At 43.5% G+C, this 16,694-nt stretch overlaps 2 protein-coding genes across 2 annotated transcripts in view; one reads left to right on the forward strand and one right to left on the reverse strand.

The window, feature by feature from the left end:
* Window positions 1–3,410, forward strand: part of LOC128743547 (RING finger protein 121) — a 396,237-nt gene extending 392,827 nt beyond the window's left edge. The window contains exons 2-7 of the mRNA XM_053840147.1: window positions 1,275–1,538; window positions 1,601–1,635; window positions 1,873–2,014; window positions 2,089–2,472; window positions 2,532–2,767; window positions 2,834–3,410. Coding sequence (XP_053696122.1) covers window positions 1,503–1,538; window positions 1,601–1,635; window positions 1,873–2,014; window positions 2,089–2,472; window positions 2,532–2,767; window positions 2,834–2,954 — 954 coding nt within the window. The 5' untranslated portion in view covers window positions 1,275–1,502 and the 3' untranslated portion in view covers window positions 2,955–3,410. The remainder of the gene's footprint in view (window positions 1–1,274; window positions 1,539–1,600; window positions 1,636–1,872; window positions 2,015–2,088; window positions 2,473–2,531; window positions 2,768–2,833) is intronic.
* An 8,840-nt stretch (window positions 3,411–12,250) lies between these two features.
* Window positions 12,251–16,694, reverse strand: part of LOC128740902 (kinesin-like protein KIF14) — a 46,596-nt gene continuing 42,152 nt past the window's right edge. The window contains exons 2-5 of the mRNA XM_053836478.1: window positions 15,430–16,034; window positions 15,187–15,373; window positions 13,513–14,691; window positions 12,251–12,262 (exon numbers count right to left, since the gene is read on the reverse strand). Coding sequence (XP_053692453.1) covers window positions 12,251–12,262; window positions 13,513–14,691; window positions 15,187–15,373; window positions 15,430–16,034 — 1,983 coding nt within the window. The remainder of the gene's footprint in view (window positions 12,263–13,512; window positions 14,692–15,186; window positions 15,374–15,429; window positions 16,035–16,694) is intronic.

The following is a 16,694-nucleotide window of genomic DNA, read 5'->3' on the forward strand; positions in this document are numbered from 1 at the left end:
CACAGTAAAAACTGCTGTAGATGCATTGTTTCTACTGCAAAATTTAATGTAAATTTTTTTACGAGTTAGATATTTCAGACTTTTCGCAGTGATTTTTGAAAATCCAAAGTGTTTGGCAAGGATTACTTTTTGTTTTCGATTAGTCCGCCCGCATGATAAAGGAATGTATTTTTTTTATCAATTTAATGAGGTCAAGGGCACAGATTGATCTTCCGTTCTGTAGTAGGGTATGTTGCTGCTTCATCGTAATTGTCTATTCCCGTCCTATCCAACACAAATCATTAAAAATATCAGCATTTTTATGACACACAATGCAAAACTAGTTATTCCCTATTATTTTAGTTTGTTGTCTATCATACGCGATCAATCAAAGTGAGCTGAGATCTATTTAAATGCTTTTTATCATTAAGCAAGTCCTACCAGCCAAATTTCCTACGTTTTTTCGTGCGACAAAGAAGAAAATGTCTACTAATCGTCTTAATTTCCGTCATTCATAAATGAAAATAACTCACGCAAGGCATTGGCGTTATTCTACAGTCAGGAAAACTTGCCTGACCTGCAGAAATTTTGCAGAATAACATTTGTCATGCCGTCCTACACAAATACATGCGCGTTAGTTTCGTAAACATTGTTGTGATTTTTAGTTCGGACGATGAAAAATTTTGATGGACGGATTTTATAACGGTACGACGAATTTAAGAAATAAAATCAGTAGCGTAATTTCAATAATATGCTTTAATAATCGCTTTTCAGTGATTTCAAAGTTCTCGAATCGGAAGGTAATAAGTATGTTTTAAGGTGCGTTTAGATTGGCAACATGTGGCATGCAACTTTTTCCAAACTGTTGCCAAATGTTTCCAAGCAACATAGCAACGTATAACAAATGTTCAGGTGGCAACAGAAGCAGCATTGAGTAACAACTAGCAGCATGTCGCATACCAAATGTTGCATTCCACATGTTACCGAAAAATTGCCCAGTTTAAACGCACCTTTAGTCAAATCAGCACAAGAACTTTTGGAGTATTCATTAAATCCATCCAACAAAATAATAAAATTAGATTGGCTTTACTACGACGAGAATTAGAAATTAACCCTATTTAAAAAAAAGTTTGCTCTCTATCTCAAGCTCTATCTTATCGTTTTTTCTCCCTCCCGACTGGTGAGCTGATGCTGGTGAAAAGGTGTGAGCCGTGTGAGCCAAATGTCAACACCGTATTTGACAGTTCAAATTTTCTCCAACGCATTCAGAAATTTTCAAAACATTAGTGGTGCAGGCAGACAGTGTTCTGTGTCTGCGATTGTAATTGGGCTGCAATAAAAGAAAGGAGTGAAATTAAAACTTAATTTCCTGTCTAACGCAACGAAACATGGGCTCTGAAACAACGAGAGCAGAAACAGATTCGTAACGTGATTGCCGGACAACATATCTAGTGAACGTGTATAGTGTACAGGACGATTCATTCAATCGATTGCAAGTCGTCAAGCTGGAAATTAACGTAAGCATGAATCTACACGAGCCGGTCGATATGCTCAATAAAGTGAGTCAATGCACATATTTGGATAAATTTAAATTTATGTTATTGTGTGTTTAATTTTGTAGACTATTGACGATCTCACGCCAGAGGAAAAGATGAGGTGAGTGAAAGATTCTGTATCTAATAGCACCAATGTAGTGGGGTGCTTACTCATATTTCTCCTCCCTTGTTTTATCGATCCTTATCTATAAAGAAGTACGCGGGGGTAGTGAGAGCGAAGGAAGGATGAACAAATAATGTGTGCTGCGCATAGTGTGGCCTGTTGATCCTGCCGAATACTGAATGTGTTTCATTTATTAATCGGTTTGATGATCTAATTTATCGATTTTGATTGTAGAATCGAGCACATGAAGCTGCACGAAAAACACAAAGGCCATGAATCGATGCACGCAGAGATGATTGTTATTCTGCTGGTCACATTGATCATAGCACAGATCGTTCTGGTGGAATGGAAGAAAAGGCACTACAAGTCATATTCGGTACGTATTCGAAGTAGTGCCGAGTGTGCAAATAATTTCTAAACAAAGTTGTTTTGGTTTGGTTACTTTCACAGCTAATGACACTCGTGGCGCTCTGGTTAATACCATTTGCGCTTTGTGTGCGAAATCAGTATTGGCGCTTCATCTTCTTCTGGCTGATATTCAGCTGCATTACGGCACTGGTTATGCGGAAGGCACTGAGAAAACCGGTGGCTGGCACCACCCCACGGCTGGTTTACAAGTGGTTCTTATTTATCTACAAGCTAAGCTACGGTCTAGGAATACTCGGCTATATCATCATGGTGTTTACCTTTTTCGGGCTGAACTACGTCTTCAACCAGGCACCTACCGTTTGGATGGACGTAGGTTTTCTGTTGGTGTTCTACGGGTTGTATTTCGGGGTATTGGGAAGAGATGTTTCGGAAATTTGCGCCGATAAGATGGCAGCTCACATTGGGGTAGGTCGTTGCTGTGTTTTGATCTTGAACATTTTTGACGAGTTTTTACATTGTTGTAGTATTACACACCAAAAGGCATACCCACCAGGCATTTGGAGCGAAATGTATGTGCCGTCTGTGGCAATCAGCTTCTAACAGACGTGAACGAGACGGGTGTCATAGAAGACACTTATAAATTATCCTGTGATCATGTGTTTCACGAATTTTGCATACGCGGTTGGTGCATCATCGGTAAAAAGCAAACTTGCCCGTACTGTAAAGAGAAAGTGGACCTCAAGAAAATGTTCTGCAATCCGTAAGTGTTGATAATCCGTTGTTACATCTAACTTACTGATAGTAACCTTCTGAAATTCACTTGCAGTTGGGAACGACCACACGTTCTGTACGGGCAGCTGCTAGATTGGATCCGATGGCTGGTGGCATGGCAACCGTTGATCCTAATGATTGTTCACGGAATCAACTGGGCACTAGGATTAGAATAGCTACCTCGAGCCGCGCTGCTATTCGGGAGACCTCCCCCAGTGTCGTCTTCGTTGGCAGCATCGTGATTGTCATATTCGTCCTCTGCGTTGTGACTGCCGTCGTCGATTTTTTTTTCTTTCAAAGATTTTATTCGTACTACATTTCGCACCAAGTGTAATTGTTTTTCGGTTTGTTCAAATCGATTTAGGCAATATTTTGTTTTGTTTTGATCACATGCGACATTTCATAGTACATACAGATTGTGAACTAGTTATAAACGCCATACAGGTAGAAGTATAACGACGAAAGGTTCCGTGTCTATAGGAACTGAAGGCAGGCGACGGTACCGTTTGGTTTTAGTTCTACATGTAATGAAACTCCCGGAACAGCGCGAGTGCAGGAATGTGGTTAGGTTTTCTATATTTGTGTAATTTATGGACCTACTAGACTATAGTTGAAATTAATAATAAAAAATCCATTCGATAATGCGTCCGTTTTAATCTCACTACAATCGTTATGTTCTGACAGAATTAATATAAAAAATAATGGGAATATGTACAGTGAATATGATGGTTTAGAACTAGAGTAATAACATTAGTTATTTCCTTGTTACTATCGACGATATCTAGTATCGACGAGTCTAGTAAACGACGCAATTCTAGTATTCCGGTTTTGGGAATCTTCACCAGCTTCCTCTAGTTTGAAGTGATTTCCCACCGGATCGAGTTAGAAGCTGTGCTCCTCAAGGTTCATATGGCATTGGTTTCCGCAGTTTTCGGTGATTTTCTCACTAACCCGGCTATTGACAATTCTATGATCAAGCAGGCCGCTTGATGGGAGACCTACAGGGCATCTCTCACCAAATACAACGCAGAGCTTCGCAAAGCCAAAAGAAAGTCTAGAGTTAAGTTTTGCGAAAGCATCAAGACTCTGCCTGTGGCGGCGCGACTCGCCAAGGACCATAATAATGGCCTAGGGCAATAAAAAAAGAAGATGGCAGTCTCACTGTTACTACTAGAGAAACGGATATTCTTATGAACACGCATTTCCCTGGTTCGACAGTGTCCACTGGAAGGGACGTCGGCGCGCAACAGCAAGTTGAGTCGTCGCGCAATGTGTCAGGCGACTCGTTTCTACTTGCGCGCCGACTGTTTACGGAGGCTTCAATCAATTTTGGGCACTCAGCTCCTTTGAACCAATGAATTCTCCGGGCCCGGATAGCATACTTCCCATCTTCTTACAAAAAGCGGACGAGATTATAATGTCCGAGTTCATTAAACTCTTTCGTACCAGTTTTACGTTGGGACATGTCCCGGCAAGCTGGCGGAAGGTCAGGGTGGCGTTCATACCTAAGGCAGGCAAAACAGAAAACTATGCCAAAAGCTTTCAGACCAATTAGTCTGACATCAACGCTTCTCAAGTTGATGGAAAAAATCACGGATAATCACATCCGTTACGAGTTTCTAAAGAACTCTCCTTTACATGGCAATCAACATGCTTACCAATGCGGTAAATCTACGGAAACCTCACTTCACTGCCTAGTGACGCTGATTGAGAAGTCGCTTCAATACCAAGAGACGGCACTTTGTGCTTTTCGCGACTATGAAGGAACTGATCAGCCGGCAATGAGCTGGATTCAAGCAATGCTGTCAAGCAGGGAAATCACAGCCTCATTGGGAGACACGTCGATCACAATCTCAGCAATCAAAGGATGCCCTCAAGGAGGAGTTCTCTCCCCCTTGCTTTGGTCACTGTTGGTCGACGCACTCTTGCACAAGCTATCACAGCATGGCTATGAAGTCATTGCGTACGCCGTGGTACAACGTGGTACTTATTGTCAGAGATAAATTTGACGCAGTGCTGTCCAGTCGTATGCAAGGAGCTCTAAACTCCACTCAGGGTGTCGATTACCTGGAAAATCAGAGAAAACCTGGAAATGTCAAGGAAATTCGTTTCAACCTGGAAAAGTCAGGGAATTTCATTTGAAGTCAGGGATTTTGGCATGAGAATAAAATATACCGGAAAAAATATGGCATCGTAAGGATAACATTTACTTAGAGTATGTGGCATCTTTTTATTCAAGACCTTCGCGTATGCCCAAATCAAATAGAATATGACACGTTATTTTTACTCGCATGCAACCAATCTGTTGTGTACAAATCTCCCATCAGACTATCAAAATTTCAAATTTCATGAATATGCAACTGACCTGCTTTAAACCAGATCACGTTTCTCAACAACGGTTGGACCAATTTGATCGGATTCTAAGGAAAGGGCTCACAATCTAATTTACCATTATCAATATCTCTAGGATTCTTTGATATTGATCGGATATTTAAATCAGAAGTTGTGTATAGAAATTTGTTTATTTTGTACGGAAAGTGACATAAAAAGTCCTTACCAGGCTGGTGGTTGTTGACACGCAAAGCGGATACTTTGTTGGAACAATACTTTTCCTCTTTTCACAGCGGTCAATTCAGCAAGATTGTTAAATCACTCTTCGATGCTTCGAGAACAAATATTCATTGATATTTAGAAGAAAAAAAAACAGCATTTAAAACAAGCAAATTTTTGCCGTTAGATAATTCCGAACCAAGTTCGGACGCTAACTGGAATGAGGACTAATCAAACTAAACTTTAATTTTTATTCTCATGTCGATCATCAGTGAAAACCTATGGTTAATGTGCATACGAATGAAAGATCATATTTAATTTCAATGTGCTTTAATTATGTTCGAATTAGTTTTAATTTTGCACATAGAAATTTCGCATAAAACAATAAAGTTGAATTGCAAAGGAAAAACGAACTCATTAGTAAATAATAAGGCTGGTAAACGGTTTGGTAATGCGTACCATCGGTGCCTTGTGCACTGGGCATAAAATAGACCCCACAGTAGTTCACAGCCTCTTACCTAGCAACTCCTACCCCTACCTCCTCGTGCTACCAGCCGGGATACGAGCAACCTCGGTGGAGATCGGGTAACCAACCCCGGTGGAAACCAAAGTCGTATGCTGACAGGGGAGGAGGGTTCCTTCGAGCTACGTTGGCCCTCCGGCGATACTGTGGGGTTAGCTGCGGGCTTTGCAAGCCTAAACCACTAAAAAAAAACCAAAGCAATGGACTCCGTAAGTAATAATAATAACTCTAATCGGAACAATCGGCAAAGACCCAGGCGACGAAAACGGACTAACGATTGGAAATTAGGAACATGGAACTGTCGGTCTCTAAATTTCCTCGGAAGTAGTCACGTGCTTTCTAAAGAAGTGAAGAGCCGCAAGTTCGACATCGTAGCGCTGCAGGAGGTATGCTGGAAAGGAACGATAGTACGTTCTTATAGAGATGGTCATACCATCTACCAGAGCTGCGGCAATACACACGAGCTGGGCACAGCTTTTGTAGTGATGGGCGAGATGCAGAAGCGGGTGATCGGGTGGTGGCCGATCAACCCCCGAATGTGCAGATTAAGAATCTAGGGCCGATTCTTCAATATAAGCAGAATTAACGTGCACAGCCCTCACCTCGAAAGTACCGATGATGACAAAGACGAATTCTACGCGTAGCTGGAGCGAGTATACGACCGCTGCCCAAGACATGATGTCAAAATTATCATCGGGGACTGTAATGCTCAGGTTGGTCAGGAGGAGGAATTCAAACCGGTGATTGGACGATTCAGCGCCCACCCGCAAACGAACGAAAACGGCCTAAGACTTGTCGACTTCGCCGCCTCCAAGAACATGACCATACGTAGTACCTTCTTCCAGCATAACCTCTACCATCGGTACACCTGGAGATCACCCAACTAGACAGAATCACAAATCGACCACGTTCTGATCGATGGTCGGCACTTTTCAGACATTATCGACGTCAGAACCTATCCGGGCGCTAACATTGATTCGGATCACTACCTAGTGATGGTAAGGATACGTCAAAAACTATCTGTTGTGAACAACATACGATACCGCCGCCCGCCACGGTATAATCTAGCGCGACTGAAGCAACCGAAGGTCGCCGAAAACTACGCGTCATCTCTCGAAACCGCGCTGCCGGAAGAGGGTGAGCTGGATGAAGCCCCCCTTGAGGACTGTAGGATTGCCGTGAAAACAGCCATTAACAGCGTAGCGGAGAACGTCCTAGGCAGTGTGGCACCGAATCGACGTAACGAATGGTTTGACGAGGAATGTCAGCAGATATTGGCTGAGAAGAACGCAACGCGGGTACAAATGCTGCGTAGAGCCACCCGTCAGAATGTGGAGCGATACAAATAGAAGCGGAGGCAGCAAACCCGACTCTTCAAGGAGAAGAAGCGCCACCAAGAGGAGAAAGAGTGCGAAGAACTCGAACAGCTGTACCGCTTTCACGACACACGGAAGTTCTATCAGAGACTCAACGGATCTCGCAAAGGCTTCGTGCCGCGGGCCGAAATGTGCAGAGATAAAGAAGGAGGTATCTTGACTGACGACCGTGCGGTGATCGAAAGGTAGAAGCAGCACTACGATGAACACCTGAATGGCGTGCAGGCGGAAGACCATGATAGCGGAGGAAGTGACCACATTGGTGCAGCAAGCGACGAAGATGTGCCACCCCCATCGATAAGGGAAGAAAGAAGCCATCCAGCGGCTGAAGAACAACAAAGCAGCGGGAAAGGATGGCATTGGAGCGGAACTAATTAAAATGGGCCCGGACAAGTTGGCCGGTTGTCTGCATCAACTGATTGTCCAGATTTGGGATACGGAGCGACTACCGGAGGAGTGGAAAGACGGGGTTATCTGCCCTATCTACAAGAAAGGTGATAAGCTGGATTGTGAGAACTACCCAGCAATCACTATCCTGAATGCCACCTACAAAGTGCTGTCCCAAGTCCTCTTTCATCGACTATCGCCAATAGCCAATAGATTTGTGGGAAGTTACGAGGCCGGCTTCATGGAGGGTCGGTCTACAACGGACCAAATCTTCACCCTGCGACAGATCCTCCAGAAGTGCCGCGAATTCCGAGTCCCCACGCACCACCTGTTCATCGATTTCAAAGCCGCATATGATAGCGTAAACCGACAAGAGCTATGGAAAATTTTGGACGAAAACGGCTTTCTGGGTAAGCTTTCTAGACTTATCATGGCTACGATGGATGGGATCCAGTGCTGTGTGAGAATCTCGGGTGGATTGTCGGACCCATTCGAATCTCGCAGGGGACTTCGACAAGGAGATGGTCTTTCCTGCCTGCTATTCAACATTGCGCTTGAAGGTGTTATAAGGCGAGCGGCGATCGAAATGTGGGGCACGATTTTCAATAAATCCAGTCAATTTGTCTGTTTTGCTGATGACGTGGATGCTGTCGGCAGAACATTTGAGGCGATGGAAGATCAGTACACCAGACTGAAACGCGAAGCAGAGAAGATTGGATTGAAGATAAATACGTCTAAAACGAAGTATATACTGGCGGGCGGGACCGAGCGCGACAGGGCTCGCTTGGGCAGTATCGTGGTAATCGACGGGGATGAGTTCGAGGTAGTCGACGAGTTCGTATACCTTGGCTCGCTGGCAACAGAGGACAACAATACCAGCCGTGAGATTAAAAGACGTATTATCAGCGGAAGTCGGGCCTACTACGGACTACACAAACACTTGCGGTCGAACAATTTGAGCCCCCGTACAAAGTGCACACTGTACAAAACGCTAATTAGACCGGTTGTCCTCTACGGGCACGAAACGTGGACATTGCTAGAAGAGGACCTACGAGCACTCGGAGTTTTCGAACGGCGGGTGCTAAGAACCATCTTTGGCGGGGTGCAAGAGAACGGTGTATGGAGGCGAAGAATGAACCACGAGCTCGCGCGTCTCTACGGCGAACCAAGTATTCAGAAAGTGGCTAAAGCTGGACGGATTCGTTGGGCAGGACATGTTGCTAGAATGCCGGACAACTATCCTGCAAAAATGGTTTTCGCATCAAATCCGGTAGGAACAAGACGAAGAGGGGCACAGCGAGCGAGGTGGCAAGACCAGATGGAGCGAGATATGGCGAGCACTGGGTGCCCGCGGAACTGGAGATCAGTTGCCATGGACCGAAACACATGGAGAAATTATACTGCGCAGGCCTTGTCATAAGACGTTAGGCCAATTAACTGAAGTAGTAAATAATAATTCAAAAGTAAACAACCAATTAACCCAAATGAACACTTTAAAAATAGAAATCAACGAGATATTTTGCGTCTGGATTTTTTCGAAATACACCTGGAAATACCTGGAAAAGTGAGGGAATTTTATTTTCGCTGGATAATCCACACCCTGTCCACTATTTCATGGTGTCTATACGAGAGGGGCTTAATATAAACCCCTCCCTAACAGTCGTGATACCATTTACTAGGCGGAGGAGACATACTCTTACTCCCCCTACACTGAATGGATTCAGACTAAGCTTCAGCAATGAAGTTAAACATCTGGGTGTTATTCTGGATCATAAACTGAACTGGATCGCTCACCTAGACTATGCTGTCACTGTCAAGAAACCACCAAAAGTCATCTGGGCATGCAGTTCACTGTTTGGCAAAACCTGGGGACTAAAACCTCAACTAGCCCTTTGGTCATATACTACTATACTATTGCACGGCCTAGGCTAACTTATACCGCTCTTGTATGGTGGCCAAAGGTGAGTGAGGTAACAGCGCAGGCCAACCTAAACAAAGTTCAACGTTTGGCATGTTTGTCAGTGACCAGCGCCATGCGCACTACACCAACTGCAGCCATGGAGGCAATGTTATGCTTGCTACCTTTACATCTTCATGTGAAGAAGGAAGCCGAACTGGGTGCACTAAGGTTGCAGAGGTGTCGTAACATACTTGAGGGGGATCAAATTGGTCACCTTCGCGTACTAAGGGAGTTCAAACTATCACCCCTAGTAACGGCAATCTCTGACTGGATGGGGGCACGGCCTAACATGGATGTTCCGTACAGTTTAATTGTTACTGATCGCACTGTATGGTGCAATGGAGGGCCTGTTCTTCCATCCGGTACCATCTGCTTCTTTACAGATGGATCAAAAATTGGGACTTGCACAGGTTCTGGAGTCTACGGACCCGGAATAAAGGAAGCTCTTCCACTGGACAAATGGCCTACCGTTTTCCAAGTGGAAGTATGTGCAATATTGCAATATACATCTGCGCCAAGATATGTCTAAAACGAAAGAATAGGTATGCTAAAATCGGAATCTTTACGGACAGCCAGGCTGCACTACTGGCTCTCAAGTCCACCAAATGTGCATCCAAATTAGTTTGGGAGTGCAGCACAACCTTGAGGGAGCTCTCCCGCAAGAACAAAGTTTCCTTATTCTAGGTGCCTGGATACTGTGGAATCGAGGGCAATGACTTTGCCGACAGCCTAGCGAGACAAGGATCTGCTCATCAGTTCATTGGCCCCGAACCGTTTCTGGGCACCTCCATATCCGCTGTCAATAGCAAATTACTGACCTGGGAAAAGCTAGAAATAGCATCCAGTTGGTATCAAGCGCAGTGCTGTAGACAAGCTAAACAGTGTATCTACCCAGACCCTGCAGCAGTTAATAAACTACTTACCTTAACGCGCAGGGAACTGCGCACAATCACGGGATTCCTCACCGCACATTGTCCCACTCTTTACTATTTAAAGAGAATTGGCAAGGTCTTAATCGACATTTGCCGCTTTTGCAAATTAGAACTAGAAAGTTCAGCGCACTTGCTCTGCTCCTGTGAAGCTCTTGCGTCTTCCAGGTTCAGCTTCTTCGGAAGCTACCTATTAACTCCATACTCAGTATGGAATCTTCATCCCAAGAAGGTAGTTGGTTTTATTAACCACAGTCTTACAACCTAGCTCAGCTCTATCAATGGGTATGAGCAATCCGTAAAGACAATCTTCGTGACTGTCGCGGTGGCATACAAAAAAAGAGCAGGCCGCTTTGAACTTAAAAAGCTCAACTTTCAGTGGACCGTGTACTTTTATCTTTCGAAAGAACTGTGCCGATGCGTCGGTTGCTCCAATCCAACGTGTATTTAACTCTTCGATTAGCTCAGGTAGAAGTATATTTCCTTCTGCTTGGCAATCCGCTGACATGTTTGCAGTACATAAGAAGGGGAACAAAAGACGTCATCTATCACGGACCTCCGCCGCTTTCGATAAGCTGAATCATCAAATCACCGTTGCGAAACTGCTCCAGTGCAGTGGCTTAAATCCTATTTGTCGAATCGTCTTATTGTCAATTGCAAGGAAAATTGTACCATCCAAAGTGCGATATCGCTCATAAAAGTGCTATTTTTCATTAAATCGTTTCGGTCTCTTCGGCGCACTTATTGCTTGGAATATAACGAAAAAGTGTGCCGAAGATACCGAAACGATTTAATGCAAAATAGCACTTTTATGAGCGATATCGCACTTTGGATGGTACAATTTTCCTTGCAATCAGCAATATTAATATGTCTATTCATCTCAGTCTCACAAGGTTGCCATGTTGTACCATTGGTTTTTCTTATTTATTTCAACGACGTCAAATTAAGAGCGTGTAGGGCGCTCTATCTCTTCATATTTGCGTTGGTAGGAGGAAAATGGTTATCAACCTAGGGACGATTTGCTTAAGAAAATGCTTTATGGATTTCACTGTTCCTGGTTTTTGCTATCAGGTATGCCAATTGCCAATTAGCTCACCACATTTTCACTACATCTTCATTAAAAATTTTAAATTGTTTCGAAATGGACAATGGTCTTAATTTATTTTGTCCAAATCATTCATGAAGCACATTATTATTCTCAGTTTTCGTTGATAGTCCTGAGGTTAGGTTCTGAGTATTTTTTTGCAAGGGATCTGCATCGCTTGCTTTCGTGCCTCGTTTGTTGCAACAACTTTGACAACCAAATTTATCCGAAACCATGACTATTACGCAAATTTAAAATCGAATCCAGCAGTTTTGAGCAGTAGTGTGTATTGTAATTTACAGTAATATTAGGCTCAAGTGTAGAGCGGAATATAGAAGTCCCTGGGCGTGATGGCCTTTTTTATGAAACGATAAATTCGTGGAGCTAGGAAGTTTTTAATGTAATAGTTCGTAAACAAATTAGAACGCGTGATTGATGACCTCCTCGATATCTTTATTTTAAATTAACGAGAAAATATTCAATCAAATCAAAACATTCGTAATAAATCGTCAACCTTATCTAACAAAACGGATACAATATTTTCCGTCCATACAGTGGATTCGCGCGGGTTTAGTTTATGTTTTACCTACGGAAATAAATGTCCAAAGCGTAATATTCATATCCTCGAATCGAATTCTGACCCAAATACGTCCCACGCGCTTTCTAAACGGCAATCTGTAATAGTGTTCGCGAAAAGTTTCTGTAATGGGTGAAATGTAATAGCTGACGTGCGCTTTGTTTCATTCGATCATATCATCTACCAAGATGAACGTTGATCTGTACCTTGTCCTGCTAACACAAATCCTATCCCGTGATACTTGTGGAGATGCAGTGGTACCCACGGTCTCTAGCAGCAACAAGACTAATCGGACTAATATTCCTTCCTTTTCCCATGTAGTACAGCCTTTTGGTCGTGGCCGGCGTCGTTATTGGTCAATTTTCAAAGTATTGAATCAGTAAAAGTTGATATTTTTTTGAAATGATGGTTCTACAATTGATGAAGGGACGGTAGGGGAAAGAAAAGATTTTTTTTTTGGAGAAGGAAGGGGAAGAGCGGAAAGGTGAGGAGGGGGGGGGGATATTTGTAGCTACGCTTGACAAGTATTTGTTTAACTCCTACCTTTTGTCCAATGCTATAATCTGAGAATATAACCGGACATTATAACTCCTAGGTGCAGGGCCATTGCACTAGCCCCATAATTGTCCTGTACTCTAATAACCAGCTCCGATTTCTGTCGATAAAAGCTGGAATCACACTGGTCGTCAGCGAACATCAACGGCACCGCATCGTAACGGAACGTCAGCGATGGTCGAATGCATTTTCAATGAGCGCATTCACACGAGTGCCTTGACGTTCCGGACGCGTGCCGATGACGTTCGCTGATGGTCCGTGTGATTCCAGCTAAAGAAGGGTTAGGCTGTTGAGCACGTTTATACCCATGGTTTTGCTTTTTCGCAAACTATTATTAGAAATCTTATTCAAATATTGTTAGAAACTGATTGATATGTCTGTCTCTATTGTTCGGAGGTTACTGACATCATTATCATGGCCTACTTTGCTAGAATATACCTATCTTACCTGAGATACCTAACCATCATTATTCCCAATTTGAAAGATTTTAGGAAAAAATACAATTTTGAGGACGCCGATAAATAAGATTAGAAAGATTTGCATTTGTTTTTCTTTTCTGTGACTAAAATAACTACGCTAGTTCCGTAAGGATTTATATATCTGTACTCTAATAAAACATTATGAAACATATACATTGTACATAATAACGTCGTACAGTTTAATACTGTCAACAAGGTGGCAAGTAAGTAAAAAATCACGCCATGCTCAAACTTTCCCAAAAAACTATCGGTTGGGAAACTCCTCCCGCTTTGCTTTTGATTTTACCTTCACTTTAATCAAGCAAAAATCTTACCGACTTCGGTGTTTTAGCTAAATCAACATCCAACGCCGCCGCCATTCTTCTCGTGCACTGCTCCGTTAGCACATACCGCATGTCCTGAATGGCATTTTCGATCTCGGCGATCGAACGACCGAAATCTTTGGCCAGTTCGTCCTCCGGGCGGGCACTGCTATTCAGATCGATCACGCTGCTCTCGTTTTGCGGCGTCTGCTGGTGCTTCTCGCAAAATTTCTTCATCTTCAGAGTTGCGATCTGAATATCCTTTAGGTAGCTGTTTGCTTTCATCTCGAACCGCGAGCACTTGGTCGGTGATGTTGACTGCCGATTGTTCGGCATGTTCTCGTCGTTTACCATGCTGCAGTCCTTGGATTCGCATTCCTCTTCAAATTGCAACTCTTTGCGGATGTTACCAGCAGGGGTTGCTATTTTGAACATAGATTTTAGTAAACCTTCCGATTTTTTGTTTCCGCCGTTGCCAACGAAAGATTTGCGGTCGCCACTGTTTCGTCCTAAAATCATGTCTTTCACCGAGTTTAAGTTGAGTGAGATTCTGCTAGATCTGCGCGATGTATCCTTTGTGGATTGGTTGCACTCTGTCTTATCGTCTTTCCACGATAAATCGAAGTTTTCAAACAAGTTATTAGCATTTAGATCGTCGCGATCTCTTACTACACTAAGCCAATACTCAAGACGGGCTGGTAACCATTCAGCAACTTTGCCGTTTCCTTTATCGTAGATGTTTACAAGCGCTTTAAAAATACCTTCCTCATCCAACACTTGTGACTGTTGAAATTCGAACTGAACTCCCAAATCGGCGCATCGTTGGGTAGCTTCCTTTACCATCAACTGAATATGATGCAGACTCTCCTCACTGGGACGTTCCATTAACCGGCGAATCTCCTCGGCCAAGTTTGATTTGTAAGGGGTAATCACAAACGAGCTGTCCGCTTCGGTTTCACCACTTTGCTTGAGCATTGCTTGCTTTTCCGTCTCGAGCAACTCCTGGCGGCATTTGTATTTAAATTTCTCCAGCTCCAGTGAGGCCAACCGTTCCTCGTACTGCCTCTCGTGGTCGATGCGTTCGGCTTCGATCTGCTGGATAGCAGCTTGCTTTTCGGCGTCCAGTTCGCGACGAAGTCGGCTTTCTTGTTCTCGCAGAATTTCTTGATGAGCCAACTGATAATCCACCATCTGAAAGAAGGAATTACTAAGATTAATATATCCTTGCAGCGATTATTACTTAAGAACAGAGCAGAAATTCGGAAAGGGTGTTGCATTTGTGTTGGCATGTGGTACGGAAATGTACCAAATTAGACAAAGAAATACAATATTAAATGAAATATTTGTCTGTTGATTAATTTTTGAATAAATACGATAAGTAGTTCAAACAGGGAGAAAGCCTACCTTGAAAAATAAAGCTTCCCATTGGACTTTGATTTCTTGAACAATCAAATTGCTTGTCGCGTGATTCGAAACCGAGCAAACAAAAACAATAAACCCGGCTTGAGTGTTGTTACAACATATCATTTATTGATTTTTACCTTACTAATCAACAGCACTATTTCATAGGTGGGTTTTTCGAATTTAGGACGCCGCATGCCGGCACCTCGTGACTTGCAACGGTCTCAACATGTTTTCCATTGAAACCGCCCGCTGAAATATACTGTTGTAGAAGAGGACACTTACGATTTGCTTGTTGCGGTTGGGACACTGCGGGTTCGAAACCCGGAAGTAGTGCGACCCACCGATGACGACACGGTCGTTGTGAAAAAGTTGCCTTCGCTCCCGAAGCAGTTCGCCGTTGACAAACGTTTCGTACTGCTCTGCATCCTCGGCGGTTAGGAACAGTTTGCCGTGTTTGTTTTCGATTGAGCTGCAAGAAATGAAGGTCATAGGATTTAGCCAAAATGAGAAAAAATGGGTTCCTACCAATGATGCTGAGATACTAGTGGTCCCTCTAGGATAATATCCGGCGAAGAGAATGATGAGGGTCGTCCAATTTTAACCAAACCGGGCGGAATGATGTATAGCAGGGTTCCCGACAGCATCGGATCGGCAGATAGGTTGACCAAACAGGGTTCCTTCTGTTCGGCGGACAGTTCCAATGCCAAACCTTTTCGTTTCAGCAGCTTCATCTCGGTTCGCCTTACATCCTCGGCTTCCCGCAGCCGTTCCTGCCAGGATCTTTGCGCTTTGGCTAGTTCCTGTTCCGTTTCGGCCAACTGCTGTCGCAGTGCTTCCACCTCGCTGTCATCAACAGACGTTTCGATGATAATCTTCCTCGGTTGCTGGTTTTGGTTGGCCGAATGGCGCTTTTGACGCTCGTAGTCCTGCCGTAGGACCTGCAACCGTTCCACTTCGGCTCGCAGCTCACGGATGATTCGATCGTGCGGATCTTCGTTCACCTTGACCCGATTGACGATGGTTCGTGCCTGGCAGGCGTACCGCAAAGTGGCCAGCGTTTCATCCAAATGGGTCGCAGCAGGCGAAATGGTCGCCAACATTACCGTTCGAGAATTGCCGCCAAGGCTCTCCTAGTTGATTTGGAAATGCAATAAAAAGAAAATTTCATTGTTTGTCGATTGTGGATTTAACACAGTAGTTGTGTGTTTTTTAACATATAAGAATTGCAAACCATAGAGTTTTTCGTGTAATACGACGGAAATATTTAAAAAGATTCGAATTTATTTAAACTACTAGCTGACCCGACAAACTTCGTATTGCCACAAATTAACCTGTGTTGTACATAAATCATGAGTCTCGGATGATCTTTGTCACAATCTCGAGTTTTGCAAGCCCCCCAGTGGGCGGCGCTTCCGACGGCGGGTCACCGGCAACACTCGCGACCGTCTCGTCCTGAATGATCTAGTGTTACTATAGATAGTTTTTGTGGTCTTGTATTGACTAATGTTTTATGGAAGAGTCTCGAATTTCTCGAGTTTGATTAGTTTTTGAGTTTCGCAAAAATTTCTGTTTTATTTGTATGAGAGTCCATATCCCCCTACCACAGGGGTGAGAGGTCTCTAACTATCGTAAAATAAATTCAAGACTCCAAAATCTCCCACATGCCAAATTTGGTTCCATTTGCTTGATTAGTTTTCGAATTATGAGGAAATTTGTATTTAATTTGTGTAGAAGCACCCCCTCTTAAAGTTGGGAGGGGTCCTAATTCACCATAGAAAATATTTTTGCCT

This window comes from Sabethes cyaneus, chromosome 3 (assembly GCF_943734655.1).
Source record: "Sabethes cyaneus chromosome 3, idSabCyanKW18_F2, whole genome shotgun sequence".
NCBI lineage: Eukaryota > Metazoa > Arthropoda > Insecta > Diptera > Culicidae > Sabethes > Sabethes cyaneus.